This window comes from Magallana gigas, chromosome 9 (assembly GCF_963853765.1).
Source record: "Magallana gigas chromosome 9, xbMagGiga1.1, whole genome shotgun sequence".
In the NCBI taxonomy this organism is placed as follows: Eukaryota; Metazoa; Mollusca; class Bivalvia; order Ostreida; family Ostreidae; genus Magallana; species Magallana gigas.
In genome coordinates, this window is record NC_088861.1 from 29,037,854 (window position 1) to 29,054,938 (window position 17,085).

At 35.2% G+C, this 17,085-nt stretch overlaps 2 protein-coding genes across 3 annotated transcripts; both read right to left on the reverse strand.

The window, feature by feature from the left end:
* Positions 1 to 979: 979 nt before the first annotated feature.
* On the reverse strand, positions 980 to 7,925 carry LOC105332276 (uncharacterized). 2 transcript variants are annotated; one of them, XM_066072183.1, is made up of 3 exons: positions 7,843 to 7,925; positions 7,575 to 7,698; positions 980 to 2,959 (listed from the first exon to the last, which is right to left on the reverse strand). In XM_066072183.1, the coding sequence occupies exon 3, from the start codon at positions 2,902 to 2,904 to the stop codon at positions 1,252 to 1,254; it is 1,653 nt and encodes a 550-aa protein (XP_065928255.1). In that variant the 5' UTR covers positions 2,905 to 2,959; positions 7,575 to 7,698; positions 7,843 to 7,925; the 3' UTR covers positions 980 to 1,251. The 2 variants fall into 2 exon arrangements, with proteins under 2 accessions (XP_065928255.1, XP_034332948.2); XM_034477057.2 differs by lacking the exon at positions 7,575 to 7,698.
* A 6,689-nt stretch (positions 7,926 to 14,614) lies between these two features.
* LOC105332402 (tripartite motif-containing protein 2-like) lies at positions 14,615 to 16,291 on the reverse strand. Its single transcript, XM_066072453.1, has one exon. The coding sequence runs from the start codon at positions 16,289 to 16,291 to the stop codon at positions 14,615 to 14,617; it is 1,677 nt and encodes a 558-aa protein (XP_065928525.1).
* Positions 16,292 to 17,085: the final 794 nt, after the last annotated feature.

The following is a 17,085-nucleotide window of genomic DNA, read 5'->3' on the forward strand; positions in this document are numbered from 1 at the left end:
TTTTTTTCTCAAGCTACCTTAGACTATTTTCGCTGATTTATGGCGAATGAACATTTATCGGCTACCTGATTGAAATGTAAAATACATGTAAATCAATTTTTTATGAATTCATTCATTTATTCATTGATAGATAAGTATATATTTATAAGAAAACAAACTGCAATCTACACAGTACTGATTACATCTACCATTGTTACTGTATTGAACAAATCACTCGGGTAGCAAGCTATTTTTATTTCTCACATAAAATGGTGGAGACTACGCCTTTTAACTGCTGTTTCCAACGGAAAAACCTTATTGTTTTCGTACTGTTTCTTAATAAGGTCTTCCCTTTCCGACGGAAGACCTTTTTCCTTTTTAGTATTTTTTCTTACAAATACTGTCCTCGCGAGTTCTCGGAAATGACTCTGTATATTAAACAACGTGTTTTAATTGCATTTCAAATCCTATTCTGCTGAATATTGTTAATTAAGGTCTCCCGTTTCCAACGGAAGATCTTATAACTTTCGTACTTTTTTATTATTTAGGTCATCTCAACGGCAGACCTTGTTGTTGCCGTACTGTTTCTTCTTATTATTATTTCCAAAGATTTTGTGTACACGATTTCTTGAAAACTATGCGGGCGAGTCTGACAATATTTTAACAGATGATTGACAGTGATCATAATTCTAGAAGTGTTTTCAATTTTGAAATCATCAATTCCGGTTACGATTTACGGCCGATTTTGTATGTTTGTATGTTTTTACGACCAGTTTTGTGCAAACTATCAGTGATATAATTATCAAATGTTCAGGATGTGTAGGCAATAGTTTGAAGTTTTGCACCATTTAGTGTTTTGGCGCCAGTGGCGCCATTTCTTGGAGCTCGCCTAGGCACGAAAATTTGGTACGAGTTTGTTTCCCATTTCTATTTCACCACAATATTTCTCTGAGATCGCTCAGATGTTCTTTAAATTTGCAGGAATGAATAATAATAATAATATCTAGAGGCCTTTTATTTCTTCATTTTTTCAACAACAACAAGAAATACATATCTTGTTGTCCGTTTTTTTGTCCCTCAACAAATAATTCTTCTTTCACTTTTGCAAAGTGCGTTGCAATAATGCAGAAAAAGAATAAAAATATTCCTGCAACATATAAAATAATTCCTTTATATTACTAATTTTTTGATACAGGATATCGACATGTATATGATATAAATGTAAATAGATTTCGTTTATAATATTGTTAATGATATATAAACACAGCATGTTCAAATGCTATATTTGATTTTTTTTATTTTTCCAGTGATATTCTCAGCCACAAAGAGATTGCCCCTGGTGTTAACACACAGACCGTTTGGATGGTCCAAATGACAGTTGTCAATGATTTGAAGGAATTGTCCATCCTTGTCCAGAATGTGGATAGAGTTGTTGTTATAGTCTGATGTCAGGATTCTACTCTGACTGTCTGTAGTAATTCCAACTGGTTCAAATGGTTCCTTGGTAATTAACGGAGCACCGGTGTAACTAAACCGGAATTTCCCAGCCTGATTGACCACCACTACTGCACGCGAAAGGGTGTAACTGTCAGCCACACATATGTCTAAGTTCTTGTTCTCACAGATGAATTTGGTGTGACTTTGGGATGAATAGAGAGGTTGTCCTTTGTCATTGTATTGTATGATTTGTTTCTCTGTAAAGCCTGAGTAACGAACAACTTTTGCTTGTTTCTCATCATCACTGAACATGACAACCAGGAGGTCGCCAGAGAAAGTACTACAGACATACCAAGGTATCCACCCCAATAGTCTGATCACTGTCTGAATCTGTGTATTCGTCACTATGTTCACAGTTCTATCAGTGTGATCAGTATAAACTAGTTCACCACTCTGTGTCACTGCTATGTCTGTTGGCCGTCCCCCTGACTTGGTTTGGAATGACTTCACCAGTTCCCTTTTAAGGTTATAAAGTCTCATCTTGTTGTCCAGACCAGACGTCCAGAATTCTTCATCATTTAAACAGGACACACTCTCTAATTCATTAAAGTTTCCATACTCGGTGTTTATTTCTGTGATGATCCGTGGTACATCAATGAGCGGTCTATCCGGTGGAGGGGACTCAGCACCAGGAGAATCCATTGTGTAGCCATGTTCATCTGTTTTAATAGATAAAGCTGACAGAGAACCAATCTGCTGATAAATCTGCTCTTTGTTTATCTTCTGAGGAGTGAATCTTGTTTGTGAAACTGTGAGTTTGGGTGGCAAATTTCTGAATTCAGCAATCCTGGATTTGTAGGCAGTGACGAGGCTGACATCATTGGAGTTCATTAATTTGATTAGATCAGCAATGGTCAATGCGATTTCAGAAATAATGCGTTTGATTTCACTTTCATGCTCATTAAGGACAGCCACTTGTTTGGATTCAATTTCATCCACATTAGATTTCATTTTCTCAATAGCAGTGTCTATTTCTCTGTGCAAGTCCTCTCCATGTTTTTCTATAGCTGTTTTAAGTTTCTGGGAGTTTTCATTAAGATCAGCTTTCTGAGCTGGGATGTTAGATGCCATCTCCTGATATATAGCATAAATGTTTTTTTCTAATTCTTGTAAATCTCTATGCATAGCTTCTTTCTTGTTTTCTACAATTTTCAAAATCCCCCCCCATTTTATGGCCCAGATGTTCACCAGAGGAGACACACTCCAGGCAAATTGGAATGTCGCATTTTTCGCAATGAAGGTCACACAATTGTCTAGAATGTTTTGAACATTTAGGATTTCGTCCCCGCTTTTTAAATGGCACCACTTTGTGTTCAGTAGATTCATCAGAGAGATGTTCCCCCACACAGGCTTTACACATATGTATATGACAAATGTCACAATACATAGGGGGAGCTGGGACTTCACAAATCTGACACCGTAACACATCCTGGGCCCAACTTCGGGGGTACATGGTCTGACACCTGATAGATTTAAGAAGATTCTGAAATTTAAAAAAAAAATGGTTAATATAACTCCATTACATAGGTTTTCTGTTTCCAAAAGGAGATAAGATGTAAAGTATGATTTACTAATATAAGTAATCCTTCTTTGTAAAGTTAAATCACTTCGTTTATTTATATTTATATGTTATTATAATTTTGATGTTACAGGGTCAATTCTACCGTATATAAATCATGTCGAGAAGGGACCGTTTAACGAAGCCCGACGGGAATGTCGACTTTTAATTATTTATACATCAACGTATAAACGTGTTATAATACCTCAATTTAAATCTCTCTTTTTTTCAAAATCACTGTCAGGCACGTAGTATTGTATGAAAGTAAGAAATTCTCAGACAAGCAAAAATAAAAAAAAAAATAAAAAAGAAAGAAAGAATGAAACTAGATGCTGTCATTAGACAATAATACCCACACCATGTGTTTGCCTCTAAATAAAACTGTTTGTACAAGTTTAATTGAAAATGAAGGCCACATGCAAGTTCCGGTAATACATTTAAAAATTTTAATTTTCATGACTGAAGGATGAGATACCTTCCCATATGATACTACACATGAGCAGCACTTTATGTGCAATTTCGGGTTAAACTGTTTGCATGTGAATATTAAGTTAATCAATAATCTTAACATTTCATGTCATAGAAAGTATAATGGTCTATATATATAGTTATTACAAACAAAATTTAATTATCTTCCCTCCCCGCTGTGGTTGCCGGCTGTCATCATCGTGTGCACGGATTTAGAGACGGGGTGGGAGTGAGGGGGTTTGACCCCCCCCCCCCCATGAAAATTCATTTATATCAATAGTAAAATTACAAAAATACACGGCGGACCCCAATGCCCTTACAGACACGTAAACGCTCCAATCCATTGCGCTTTAATGTTAGGTGCAATGGGTTTGAAGAATAGGTCATAAAAATGCTGCATGCATGTTACAAATAACTGATCTTTGTCTGAAGTTAAGTACACAACACAGGTCTGCAGGTATCATTAGTGGGTACTAGTTTTACACAGCTCTTTGGTTAGATGGGTTTCACGTGGTGTATAAATACATGTTTGTGTTTTCCAAATGCAAAAATGAATTAGTTAACATGCATAAATATTTCTTTTGTGATGATCAGCTAAAGGGATTCATATTGTGCTGTATTTGGATTATCATTATGATGTTGGCCAATATAGGCAAGAATAATACATGTATAGTTGCACAATATTATGAGGCACCGGTATGTACGTAAGTATTACTTTCACTTTCTAAATAAGTGATCTCCATTTAATTGCCAGCATACTGTATCATCATCTTTTAATATTTAAATAAGCTTATTATTGTTACCTATCCTATCGCATTTGTAAAGTTTCTGTCATTTTGATTGGGCAAGTTTTTTTTTCATTTGGCAGACTTACACTACTTGACCCCATATTGATCCTGTAACAATTTCGTATTTAATTTGTGTATTACATGTAAATAAGTGTAGAGACTTATCATTTTATATGAGTTATAATAGGAAGAAAGGGATCTTTCTTTCTTAATGTATTATAATTCATCAAATACAATGTAGGCCATGACCCTGTGGGATTGTTCTGACCCCATGAAACAGGAAAATACAAAATATCTTCTTATGTCGTTATGATGCATCAAATGGTGTAAAAAACATGACTCCCAGGTGTTGTCTTTAACCCCCCCCCCCCTTTATGAAATAGGAAATGGTGATACACTGTATATTTTAATAACTTTTGAGATCCTCATCCCTAAACTATATTATTTATTCTCGATCTTTGTGTCATTGCGCATCAAATTGTATATAGGTTATGCCCCCTCGGAGACACCCTGACATTCTAGAACTAGAAATAATAAAGTATTTTATCTTATTCATATGTAGTGTTTGATCAAGGTGGGTAATTCCTAGCCTAATGATGACACTGCTTTGTTTAGGAGACATTACAATTGCCCCAAATATGTAAATTCCTATTTAAACGCGAGGAATTAATATCCGCGTAAAATCGCGAGAATCATCCTTCGCGGATCTTAAAATCTATCCATTATTTTTCTGAGAGTTGAAAACTATAAGATATAAGGAAAAAAAGTCCCACGTTAGCGATTTCATTATCTCGCAATTTGATATAAACAAGCGGGATCGCGGAAATAAGTACTCGCGTAATATAAGGAATTTACAGTAGGCGAATGCACATGCATATAACATTTTGTTAATAAATCTTAAATATTAAATAAAGCAATTTTCAAAATGCTAATGTGCATTAGAGGAAAAAGCAATCAAGGAAAGATTTAATATTTGCCACTGTACACATGTAAGAGTGTAAGAAGACTGAATTTTTAGAACCAGGTTTGATTGGGGGATCATTTATAATTTGAATCATTAATTGTTATTAATTCTAACTTGTCGATAAATATTAATTGTTGATCCTAGAAAAGAAATATAACTTTTGGTCATATCTCAATAGATTATTTGTCAATCTTAAAAGGTGTAGTGTGATTTTTGTTAAAACGAATAACATTTTTTACCAGTTTATAAGGCTTTAAGACCCCAAATTATATTTTGATAATAGATCATTCGACAATTAAGAAAAGTGTAAGGTTATTTTCATTTTAAGCATAAAAAATGTTAGTTTTATTTCATTTTATTTATAGTTTGAGAAGGAATACATGCTCGGATCCAGAAAATTTTCCAGGGGGAAGGGGGGTGGCGCCAGTTAATAATCGAGTTTGTTTGGGGGTGGGGGTTCCAAGTCATATATTTGACAATTTTTTAATGTAATTTGAAATAAGACTAAGCCATACTTCAGTCATGAACATGAATAGTATAGAACAGACCACAAACTAATACATGCACCGGTATATATACATAAGAAGTATTACAAAACATAGATGATAGATTTATATCTGGGTTCTTAAATTGAATCATATATCATGTACATATATTATTATTTCTTTGTTCAAGGCATTTCAGATTGTATGTAGGGCATGATCCAAAGTGCTCTTCCTGAAATTATCAAATATCATAAAACCATTAAGATCCCCACCTTAATTCAAAGATATTTTTCCTCCTTTGGTCATGGCGCATCAAATTATTATGGTATGTAAGTCATGACCCTAAGGGGTCATCCTGACCCCCTTAGAATCAGAAATTGTCAATTATCTATAAATTATTGATGTTTGATGGATCATCAAACATCAATGATGTATAGATAATTGACAATATCTCTATTTAATTTTTTATTATTAAGTCTCCCAAATGAAATTTGGAGACTGGTTGTTTTTTAAGGTTCTTATTACATGTATTATTATTCTTCATCTTCTTTTTATACTTTCCCACTCTGAACCTGTTTCTCAGAGATGGCTGAACAGAATTGTACAAAAACTCTAGGATACGATATGCCTGCATATCTAATTGTGCACCCTGGTTTGATTTTTCTCATTTGGGTTAGACAACCACTTTTCTGGGGGATCAAAATGGTGTGGGGTCTAACATTGAACCATTTGGTAAGAATCGTAGACTCTATTGTAAATGGTAACTTGAAAATGGACAAAGATAATAATATAGGGTTTTCTAATCATATATTGACTGTTGCTGGCAATATATAGGTTTTAATAGATCTGACCCCTGGGGTCATACCCACCCCCCCACCCCCCCCCCCCCCCAGGAATTGGAAATTACCATATATCTCAGAAACTGTTGTAGTCATGACCCCTAAACCATATATATTCTTGTTCCTTGTTTCAAGGGGCATCAAATGTTATGTAGATCATAGGTCCTGAGGGTGGTCCTGACCCCACTCGAACACCAAGTCCCTTAATATCTTCAAAGCAATTGAGATCCTCACCCTAAACCATATATATTATTGTTCTTTGCATCAAACGGTATGTAGGTCATGGGCCCCGGGGGTGGTTGTGACCCCCTTTAACAGGAAGTGCACAAATATCTCGAAAACGGTTGAGATCCACACCCCTATACCATATAAATTATTGATCCTTAAAGGGCATCAAACAGTATGTAGGTCATAAGCCTCATGGTTATATTTTATTTTTCAAAACCTTAATGCACATCCATAGAACAGTCCTTATCATATGCCAAAATATGATGTATCTATCCATTAAATCAACAGAGGAGTTCTGGGATCTATGTGGGGGGTTTTTGGAGTGAAAAACGTGAATTTTCTGCTATTTTTTTACTCCCTGGATGAAATTTAAATTTTAAAAACCTTAATGCACATCTATAGAACAGTCCCTATCATATGCTAAAATATGATGTGTCTATCCATTAAATAAACAGAGGAGTTCTGGGATCTATGTGTTTTTCTGCTATTATATCTGCTATTATTTGACTCCCTGGATGAAATTTAAATTCTTAAAACTTTAATGCACATCTGTAGAACAGTCCGTATCATATCGTAGAATATGATTTGCATAAGAGAAGTTCTGGGCTATATGTTTTTTTTAGTGATTAACGTCAATTTTCTGCTACTACTTGACTTCCTGGATGAAATTTAAATTTTTAAAACCTTATTGTACATATATAGTACAGCCCCAATTATATCCCGAGAGATGACATCCAAAAATTGTAAGAGGATTTCTAGGAACCATACCTTTTTTGGTTAAAAAACCCGTCATTTTTGTTGCCCACTGATCCCCTTAATAACAAATAATTCCGGAACCTGGCCTCACTTCAAAAGGACATCCCCAATCGTATTCTAGAAGATCATTTGGCTTCTGGAAAATATGCCAATAAATGGTCCAGGACCTCATCAAAAACACATGCACATGCAAAACATTTCTTCTGATTAAGTGAAATCCATGTGCTAAAGTCACAGGCTTTTTCATGATAATAACTAATATTTTTAAGATACAACAAACCTTTACATACGACCCAACATGTCGACTGTTTTCCCTTCCGCAATCGGTCTTGATGGTCCTTGAAAGTGATCACGTGGTTAAAATTTATTAGCTGGCGGATATCAGATAAGGAGGGCTGTTTAAAAATGTAAACACGACAGGGGGCGTAGCTTTATTGACTGAAAATTCCTATGCGACTAGCCGGGTGTCTGCTTCCCATCCCCACCCCCACATGTCCAGGGCGGACGAGGGAAGGTTTAGAGGAACCCCCCCCCCCCCCCCAACGGAAAATGAACTTGGTATTTTTTAGAATGTAAACCATATTTGTCCTTGATAGAAATTCGTAATTTTACCTGTAACATTATTTAGTGAAGACTTGAACATGCGTGTACTACAAAATATTCAAAACTATTTATTGTGTAATGATTACTAATGTTTCTAACACATTCAAAGATGAATACACATTTTAATTCTTTTTATTTATAACTTTTAATGGACCGATTTGTTGTCGTTTGGATCCAGCCAACTTGGAAAGTATGTTGTGAACAGAAACAGTCTGGTGTCGATAAATAAACAGTAAAGCAGGACTGGTCCCAATAACTCATTCTTGATCTCGTCCCAAGTTTTTCAGATGTCTTATTACGGAGAAAGAACTAAAGTCCGTTCTCATGAATTGTTATCCAGAACATAATGATATGAAAGAATTTTTACATTAAATTGAATGAATATTAAATAAAAGCTTTCAATTTACAAAAATAAAAAAATAAATATTTTCTGCTATATATAGATAAATTATTTATGTGAAGAGAATTGTGATAAAAAGCCAAGTGAGGCGGTTGCCTTTTTGCAACAATGGAAGCTACGCCCCTTGCACAATATAATGTTTAGAATTCTTGCTACATAATCTGCTGTGAATACAAAATTTCCCTCTACATTTATATATCAGTAGGCCTTCGTTTTTTAACGAGAAAAATATTGAGGCTAGGTGCCTGTGGATTTATGGAAGTACCGTGCAAAATTCCAAATGATCTCAATTTTATGTTGTCAAACCTTTCTGGAATGTTAACATAAATGTTGCATGTATTACCCTACAGAGGGAGAGGTTTGCAATGATTACGTAACTATTAGGACATCATAGAGATGTAACAGATGACTGGTCTTTTTAGAACATAGCAATATAGAGGTCCTTTCTGATTGGATGGTTTAGAAAAGTAGCATTAAAGAGGACCTTTTTTCATTGGATCCGTTCCGGCATAGAGGACGTTTCCCATTGATATTTTTTTTAAAGTACTGGATATAGAGGTGCTGACTCTACAAAATAGCGGGCATGCATATCCAATAAAAAGGACGTTATTCATTGATATTTTTAGAAACATAATTAATATAGAGTTGGTGACTATACCATATAATGAGCATGCGCAAAAATTAAAATAAAAATATTTGTTACTGTCGAGTAGTACAGTACAAATGGAAAACTATAGCATGGAATGCATAAAGAAAAGAGAAGATAAACAAGAATACGTGGACCTTGAATGAAAGTCTGTGGTTTGACAATAAGAAAGCCTGACAGTGTATGAACTTTTCTATAAAAAAAGTCACCCGAAACGGTTACAATTTCGATGACAGTTGGAAAACTATAGAAGATTTATCAAAACGTAGAGTAATACCCCAGTGAGCGCTTGATAAAAAAACAAGATGAATGCAAATCAGACAAAGTTTTTAATGATAAGAATTACGTTTGACAATTACGTTTACACTGTGTTAGTTCCATACAAAAATATATAGAAACGATGAATGGAGGAATTATGCAATTTTAGGAGACGAATCTAACTGGCAGAAATGATACTTTTTTATGATGGAGGACGATCGAGATATTTTGGATATAGAAATATATCTCTACAAACGGATTGCATATAGTAATGGTAATCACCATGACTATAAAATTGCATACATACTATTTTAAAATAAACACAATGTAATCTATTCTTTTTTATTCTATGAATAAGTGTGAATTTATAAACTAGGAAAGTTTTCTTCGGATGACTATTGAACATGAACATGATTGTCTGGTGGAAAGAGAGATTACGTTTACCATTTCACCCACCCGCCACAGTTATGATCGTGGGGCCAACTATGACTGGTAAAACTTCTCTTGTTTACAAAATATTAAAACATGCCAGCGGTATGTTTCAAACGCCACCCGAGCAAATAGTAATTGCTTATACCGAATATCAGCCTTTGTTTGAAGAAATGAGAAAAACATTGATGAATTGGATTTGCATCAAAGGCTACCCTCTAAGGAACAGATTGAAGATTGGAGTAAATGGTTTTAGTGCCAGACGATATGATGATGAAAGTTGCAAGGAACGAGAAATCTTTTGATGTATTTTGCGTGACGGCACACCATCGTAGATTCGGTGTGTTCATGTTGGCCCAGAATCTATAACATGCCCGGAACGTTTACCAGAACTAATTTTTTAAATTGTCATTATGTCAGTCTCTTTAATAATGTACGCGATTCTAGACAAGTGCTTAGTTATTGATCTCAAGTATTTCCTTTAAAGTTAAAATCTTTCAAGGCGAATTACGACAAGGCAACATCTATATCCTACGGATATCTAGTTGTGGACATAATTAAGTATCAATACTGAAGACAATTATAGATTGCACACGCACATCTTACCTAACGAAGATACCATTGTTTAATAATTCAAATAAATTCTTGGTATTTCTGTTTTTTAAAAGTATATCACAATGAACCGAATAGTTAAAATGCATATGTCCTTTCCGGATACGTTGAACACATCAAGCACGAAACAGCGAAGATCACTGTTGTCGACAATGACCTCATCTTAAATGCATACTTTGTGGGAGGTGATGATTAATATTTACAAGGGGGTCATTTCGGTCTCAAAGCAGTACATAAAAACTCTGCATCCATACAAAAATGTCATCAGTACCCTTGTGAGCAAAACTGTGAACTAGTCTCAAATTAAAAAGTTTTTGTTAAAGCAGTATACCACATCTGATCAAACCTGCGATACATCTTTTTCAAAATGGCCCAATAACTAGTTCTCGTTTCAGAAAAAAATACCAAAAACTGACGGAAACAGAGAATCACCCACTCAAGAGCATGGAGACACCCCTAGCGTCGAAGAAGGACTAGTCCTGTGGCAAAGATATTACGTCTCAAACTCGAATCCTTAAAATTGTGTAGCACGTCATTCCAATCAAAGGATAACCTGTATATTACAAAAGAATTGACTTTGAGTGGAGATCGATAAATAGTTTATAGGTTAAGATAAAGGAATAAATTAAATTACGATTGTTTTGGGGAGAGAACCCCTGCCCATAGGTCGAGATTTGCAAACAAAAATAAATAAAAATAAAACATATTTGTATTATAGGGGTTCATGTACTAATATACGTGTTAGACCTGTAAGGTTTGAATAGCCCAGTTGGTTTCACTGCTGTCACCTGCCGCATTAACGCATTTTTGTATCCTGCTTCGATTCCACCTGTTGGCATGATTTTCTCTTTTTTTTAAATTTTCGGTACAATTATACATGTGAACACCTTTTCTTTCATTTTTTCCATACAGGATAGTGCATTTTGTTTTAACTCCGATTTTCTTCCTTTAATGCATGTTTCCTCTTCAAATTGAAGACATACTAGCATATGAAAAAGTATCTACTACTGAAGTGAAAGCAATCAACCGTAACTATACCTTAGTGTAAGCAAGCTTTGTTTGAGGATAACAATCATTCACTCTGTCTTACTCTAGACAAGAAAAAAGTCATGCCGAGCAACATCTGCTGGGTTTGCCTTTCCAGAACATTTATAAGAATTTAATGACACAATTTCCTAGAGTTGAAAAATTGGGGATGGGTAAGTTAGAGTTTTCCGTCCCCTTGTCATCCCGGCTTCAGTTACGTCCCCTAATACGAAGGATGCGGCTGTAAATACGGAAAAGAATTTAGTTGAATGCATAGTGAATCATGATAGGGTTCGAACGCCTCGTAGAAATCCTTCTACATCTACAAACATCATTCTTCCCGTTACTTCTATTGGAAAAACTAAGGCGACGTGCATTGGTTGTCTGAAAAAGTCAAAGGGTTTTCGTAGCATTCTTCGTTCAGTACGAGCGTGCATTTTCATTCAGCAAGATGTGCTAGTGCTAGATACAGATGGGGTCAAGTTTAAATAGCTTAAATGAGCATTGTAGTATCTAACTTAAAATATCTTGACAATTACGTACAGCAGATCTAACACAAAACGATATTTGTATTTCTATCTAAATATCCCCTTTTGTGGCATCACCTTTCTCTTGGGAATCTACATACTCCGGGAATCAAGATCTGAACAAACTTGAATCAACACTACCTGACGAGGCTTCCACACAGACTTGAGGTTTTTTTTAAGTTTTAAAAAAAAAGTTTTTCTCTATATACTCCAATGTAAAAATACACCCCCACCACATTGTGGCTCAACCCTACCCCCCCCCCCCCCCCGAGACCATGATTTGAACAAACTTGAATTTACATTACCTGATTATGCTGCTGCACAAATTTGAACATTTCTTGTCTAATAGATTTCGAGAAGATTTTTAAAAGTTTTAAATATTATTCCTATGTAAAACTTGATCTCCCATTACGATCCCACCCTACCCCCGGGGACTATGGTTTGAACAAACTTGAATCTACAATAAGTGAGAATGATTCTTCACAAATTTGAGCTTTTCTTTCCAAATAATGTTTTAAAAAAATTGTATCTGTTTATTCCTCTGTAAAACTTGATACTTCTATTGTGGCCCCACCCTACCCCTGGGGACCATAATTTAAACAAACTTTTCTTAACCTTACCTAAGGAGGCTTCCACACAAATTTGAGCTTTTCTGAACAAATAGTTTTTGAGAAGATTTTTGAAAAATACCGAAAAATGTTCAATAATTCTAAATAATCTCCCCTATAGAAAAGACGTGGCCCTTCCTTTTAATAAACTTAAATCCCCGTCACCCAGTGATATTTTGTGCCAAGTTTGGTTGAAATCGGCCAAGTAATCATGGAAAAGAAGATGAAAACATGAAAATTTTACAACAACGACGACAACAACAACAACAGACAACGGACAAATTTTTATTAAATGGGCTCACCTGAGCCTTCGGATCAGGTGATCTAAAAATGTTCATATTATATAATAATGCTACATGTAGATCCTGGCATGGTTCTATAGACCCGGTCGCGCCTAACATATATGGATGCATATTGACATAATACATGTAGATATACAGATACACATAATATATATCTATACTTATAATTTAAGACATTTGCCAATAAACTAAAAAAATGAATTCCTGCATTAGAGAAACTGATTACACTAATGGTATTTCAACACGTGTGATATGATGTCCGTAAGCTATAACTGAATCTTACCTCAGACAAGTAAATATTGTGAAATTTAATAAAACCTACTTTAATTTTCGATAAACAAGCCCGAAATAGCAAACATGGGAGTAAGGTGGTAGACACGCTTTGGTGGATCCAAGTCAATGGGAGTTTGCATCAAAATATATCCCTGCAATGAAATAATATTGAATGATTACGTAAAGACTGCATAAATTTATTGGGAACTTAGAGTAAACATAGAAGTTAGCATTTGACAAACGTTGAGTAAATAAAACGAAGCATATTGTTTCTTTAATGTGCAATTTTAGTTTAGATGGATAAGCTGTGGATCGATATCATTTTGCTTGCAAAGCATGACGACCTCTAGTAAGAGAATGGGATAGAACTTTCCAGAACGGGGTAACCAAGAACGCTGGTTGACTAGTTAACATCATGGTAAAAATTCATTATTCATCGCAGGCAAATACCTTCAATGGATCAGACATCTTTGGTTAATTCAAAAAAAGTTTATAAATAAAAAAAGAACAATAAGAGGTGATTTTAGTATTGATGGAAAGAATTGATGCCCAGGAACGCGGATTGACTATAACATCATGGCGGAATGTGTATGGCGAGTTGACCATCGGGCAGACACTGGGTAGTCACAATTACCACATCAATGAATATTCAGCTACTAGTAATCAAATTTTTTATTTAGTGCATTGGATAAGAAAGAATGAATACACTAGCATCACATAACATCATCAATCAATATTCCATCAGTCAGTAAAAAATTAAAATAATTGCAATGTTCAAGGAAGAGTGAAATCACATAAAACAGCATATCACACACATTATAGAAACATAATTTATACTATTGTGCAACTATCTATAAACGATGCATGTCAAATATCCAAGTATTACTAGACTTAGCATGCTTATGTTGTTTGATTGTATTGTTCGATAAAAGTGGCAGAAGAGATAATTTCATGATGTCAAAATTCTAAATGGGGGTATATTGGATCCAATTGAAAATCAGATATTAATGGTATTTTTTCTGGTCAATGTGAACCTATCAAGAATCTGAAACTTTGCGGAAATAAATGTAGGCCCTTGTAGAATATTTTCATTTTACATGTAAAAAATAGATTGACAATATATGTGACCACTTAGCAGAGGATGCTCACTCCTCCTAGGCACCTGCAGCTGATCCTACTTCTATCTTTTTAGAGGTCCTTGTTGCTCCGTTTTGAACTTTTATTTCGTTTTATGGATTTTTGAGATGGTTGACAGTTTCTTATTGTCATTTTTTTATTTAATTTATAATACAATCTGTATTCATAAAATGCGAGCATAAACAAAGTAAGATTGTTAATGATATTGGTAATAAAAATAATACAGTTTGTTCAAATGTAATACTGAATTTTTTTTATTATACCGGTGTAGCGCTCAGACACAAACAGAAAGCCTCTGGTATCCACCCATAAACCCCGAGGATGCTGTAAATGTAAGTTTTCGATGTAGCGGAGGAACTGTCCGTCCTGATCAAGGATATGGATACATTGGTTGTTAATGTCTGATGCAAGGATCCGACTCCGGCTGTCTGTCGTGATGCCGACTGGTTCAAATGGCTCCTTGGTGGGAAGGGGAGGACCCGTATATGTATACCGGAGTTTCCCTGCCTGATTGACCACCACTACTGCAGGGCTATCAGTGTAACTGTCAGCTACACAGATATCTTGGTTTTTGTTCTCGCACATGTATTTGGTATGACTTTGCGATGAATACAGGGGTTGTCCCTTGTCATTATATTGGATCGTCTGTTTCTCTCTGGAGTCAGAATAACGTACAACCTTTGTATGTTTCGTAATTTCATTTTCCATGACGACTAAGAAATCCCCATCAGATGCACTACAAATATAGCACGGTTTCCATCCCTGCAGTCTGATCACTGTCTGTATCTGTGCATTCTTCACTATGTTCACAGTTCTATCATGGGGATCAGTATAAACTAGTTCACCACTCTGTATCACTGCTCTGTCTATTGATCTGTTCCCTAACTTGGTTTGGATTGACTTCACTAGTTTACCGTGGAGGTTGTAGAGTCTCATCATGTTGTCCATACCACTCGTCCACACTTCATCGTCGCTCAGGCAGGACACACTGAGTAAGTTATTAAATTCTCCATACTCAGTGTTTATTTCTGTGATGATTCGAGGTATATCAATGAGCGGTCTGTCCTGGGGAGAGGACTCAGCACCGGGAGAACCATTTGTATAGCCATGTTCTTCTGTTTTGATAGGAAACGCTGACAGACAACCAATCTGCTGAAAAATCTGTTCTTTGTTTATCTTCTGAGGGGTGAATCTTGGTAAAGAAACTGTGAGTTTAGGAGGCAATCTTCTGAATTCAGCATTCCTGGAGTTGTAGGCACTGATGAGGATGACATCATTGGAGTTCATTAATTTCTTCAGATCAGCAATTATCAGTGCAATATCGGAAATACTGCGTTTTATTTCATTTTCCTGTTTATTTAGGTCAGCCATATGTTTTAATTTCATTGCATCCACATCAGATTTCAATTTCTCAATAGCAGTGTCTATTTCTATGTGCAAGGCTTCTCCATGTCTATCTATAGCTTTTGTCAGTTTGTTTGAGTTTTTATTCAGATCAGCTTTCTGAACTTGGATGTTAGATGCTATCGCTTGGTATTTAGGATCAATGATATTTTCTAATTCTTGTAATTCTCCCCGTAAAGCTTCTTTCTTGTTTTCTACAATTTTCAAAATCCCAACCACTTTATGGCCTAGATGTTCACCAGAGGAGACACACTCCACGCAAATAGGAATATCACATTGTTCACAATAAAGTTCACACAATTTTTTGGAATGTTTGGAACATTCAGGTGCAAATCCCTGCTTTTTGAATGTTACCACTTTGTGTTCTTTGGATTCATCTAAGAGATGTTTTCCCACGCATGCTACACACAGATGTATATGACAAATGTCACAGAACATAGGGGGGCCTGGGGTCTCACAGAGATGACACCGTAACACATCCTGGGCCCAAGTACGGCGGTCCATGGTCAGACACCTTGATAGATTTCAAGAGTATTCTAAAAAAAAAATTTAAAATAGTTAGTTAACCCCATGGATTATTTAATATATAATTGATCTTCTCACAAAAAAAATAGAACTGTTAGATTTCGCAGTTCACTTAAACTTATTTACTGGTACTATAATGGACCAGTTATCGGGTAATATTAACTGTTTGCATCGTATTTCATTTTAATTTATATCTGAATATATACATGTATGCATACAATTTGACAACTCAAATGGTTAAATCCTTATCTTTCTTTCTATTTAGTTATTTTAAAGTGTTCCTTATGCGTCCATAGAAGACCCCTATTTTGCCTAGTTCATGTATGACGAATCATTGGAACAGTTATCAGTCACTTGATTAAAACGTAAAGTAATCAAATATTTTTTTCGTTCATTCATTGCTAAATAAATAAATATTTTATGATACAACAAATTGCTAGCTATATAGTACTGGTTATGTCGACTATTGTTACTGTATTGAACAAATTACTCGAGTATCAAGCTATTTATTATTCTACTAAAAATCGAATGAATGGTGACGGAATAGACATTCATTCGGGTTTTTTTTTTCATCTATAGATATAGTGCTATACAATTATATAAAAACATTTTTGATAATTGAATGTTTAATATGCAAATCCTTTGCCGGAATGAGCTATGGTCGTAAAAATCATGTGCCGGGATGAGGTAGTCATCTTCATAAGTCACTAAATATCTCAAAAAGGTTTCATCGATCGTTTTTTCATTCGGACACAATTTTTTTATATTATTGC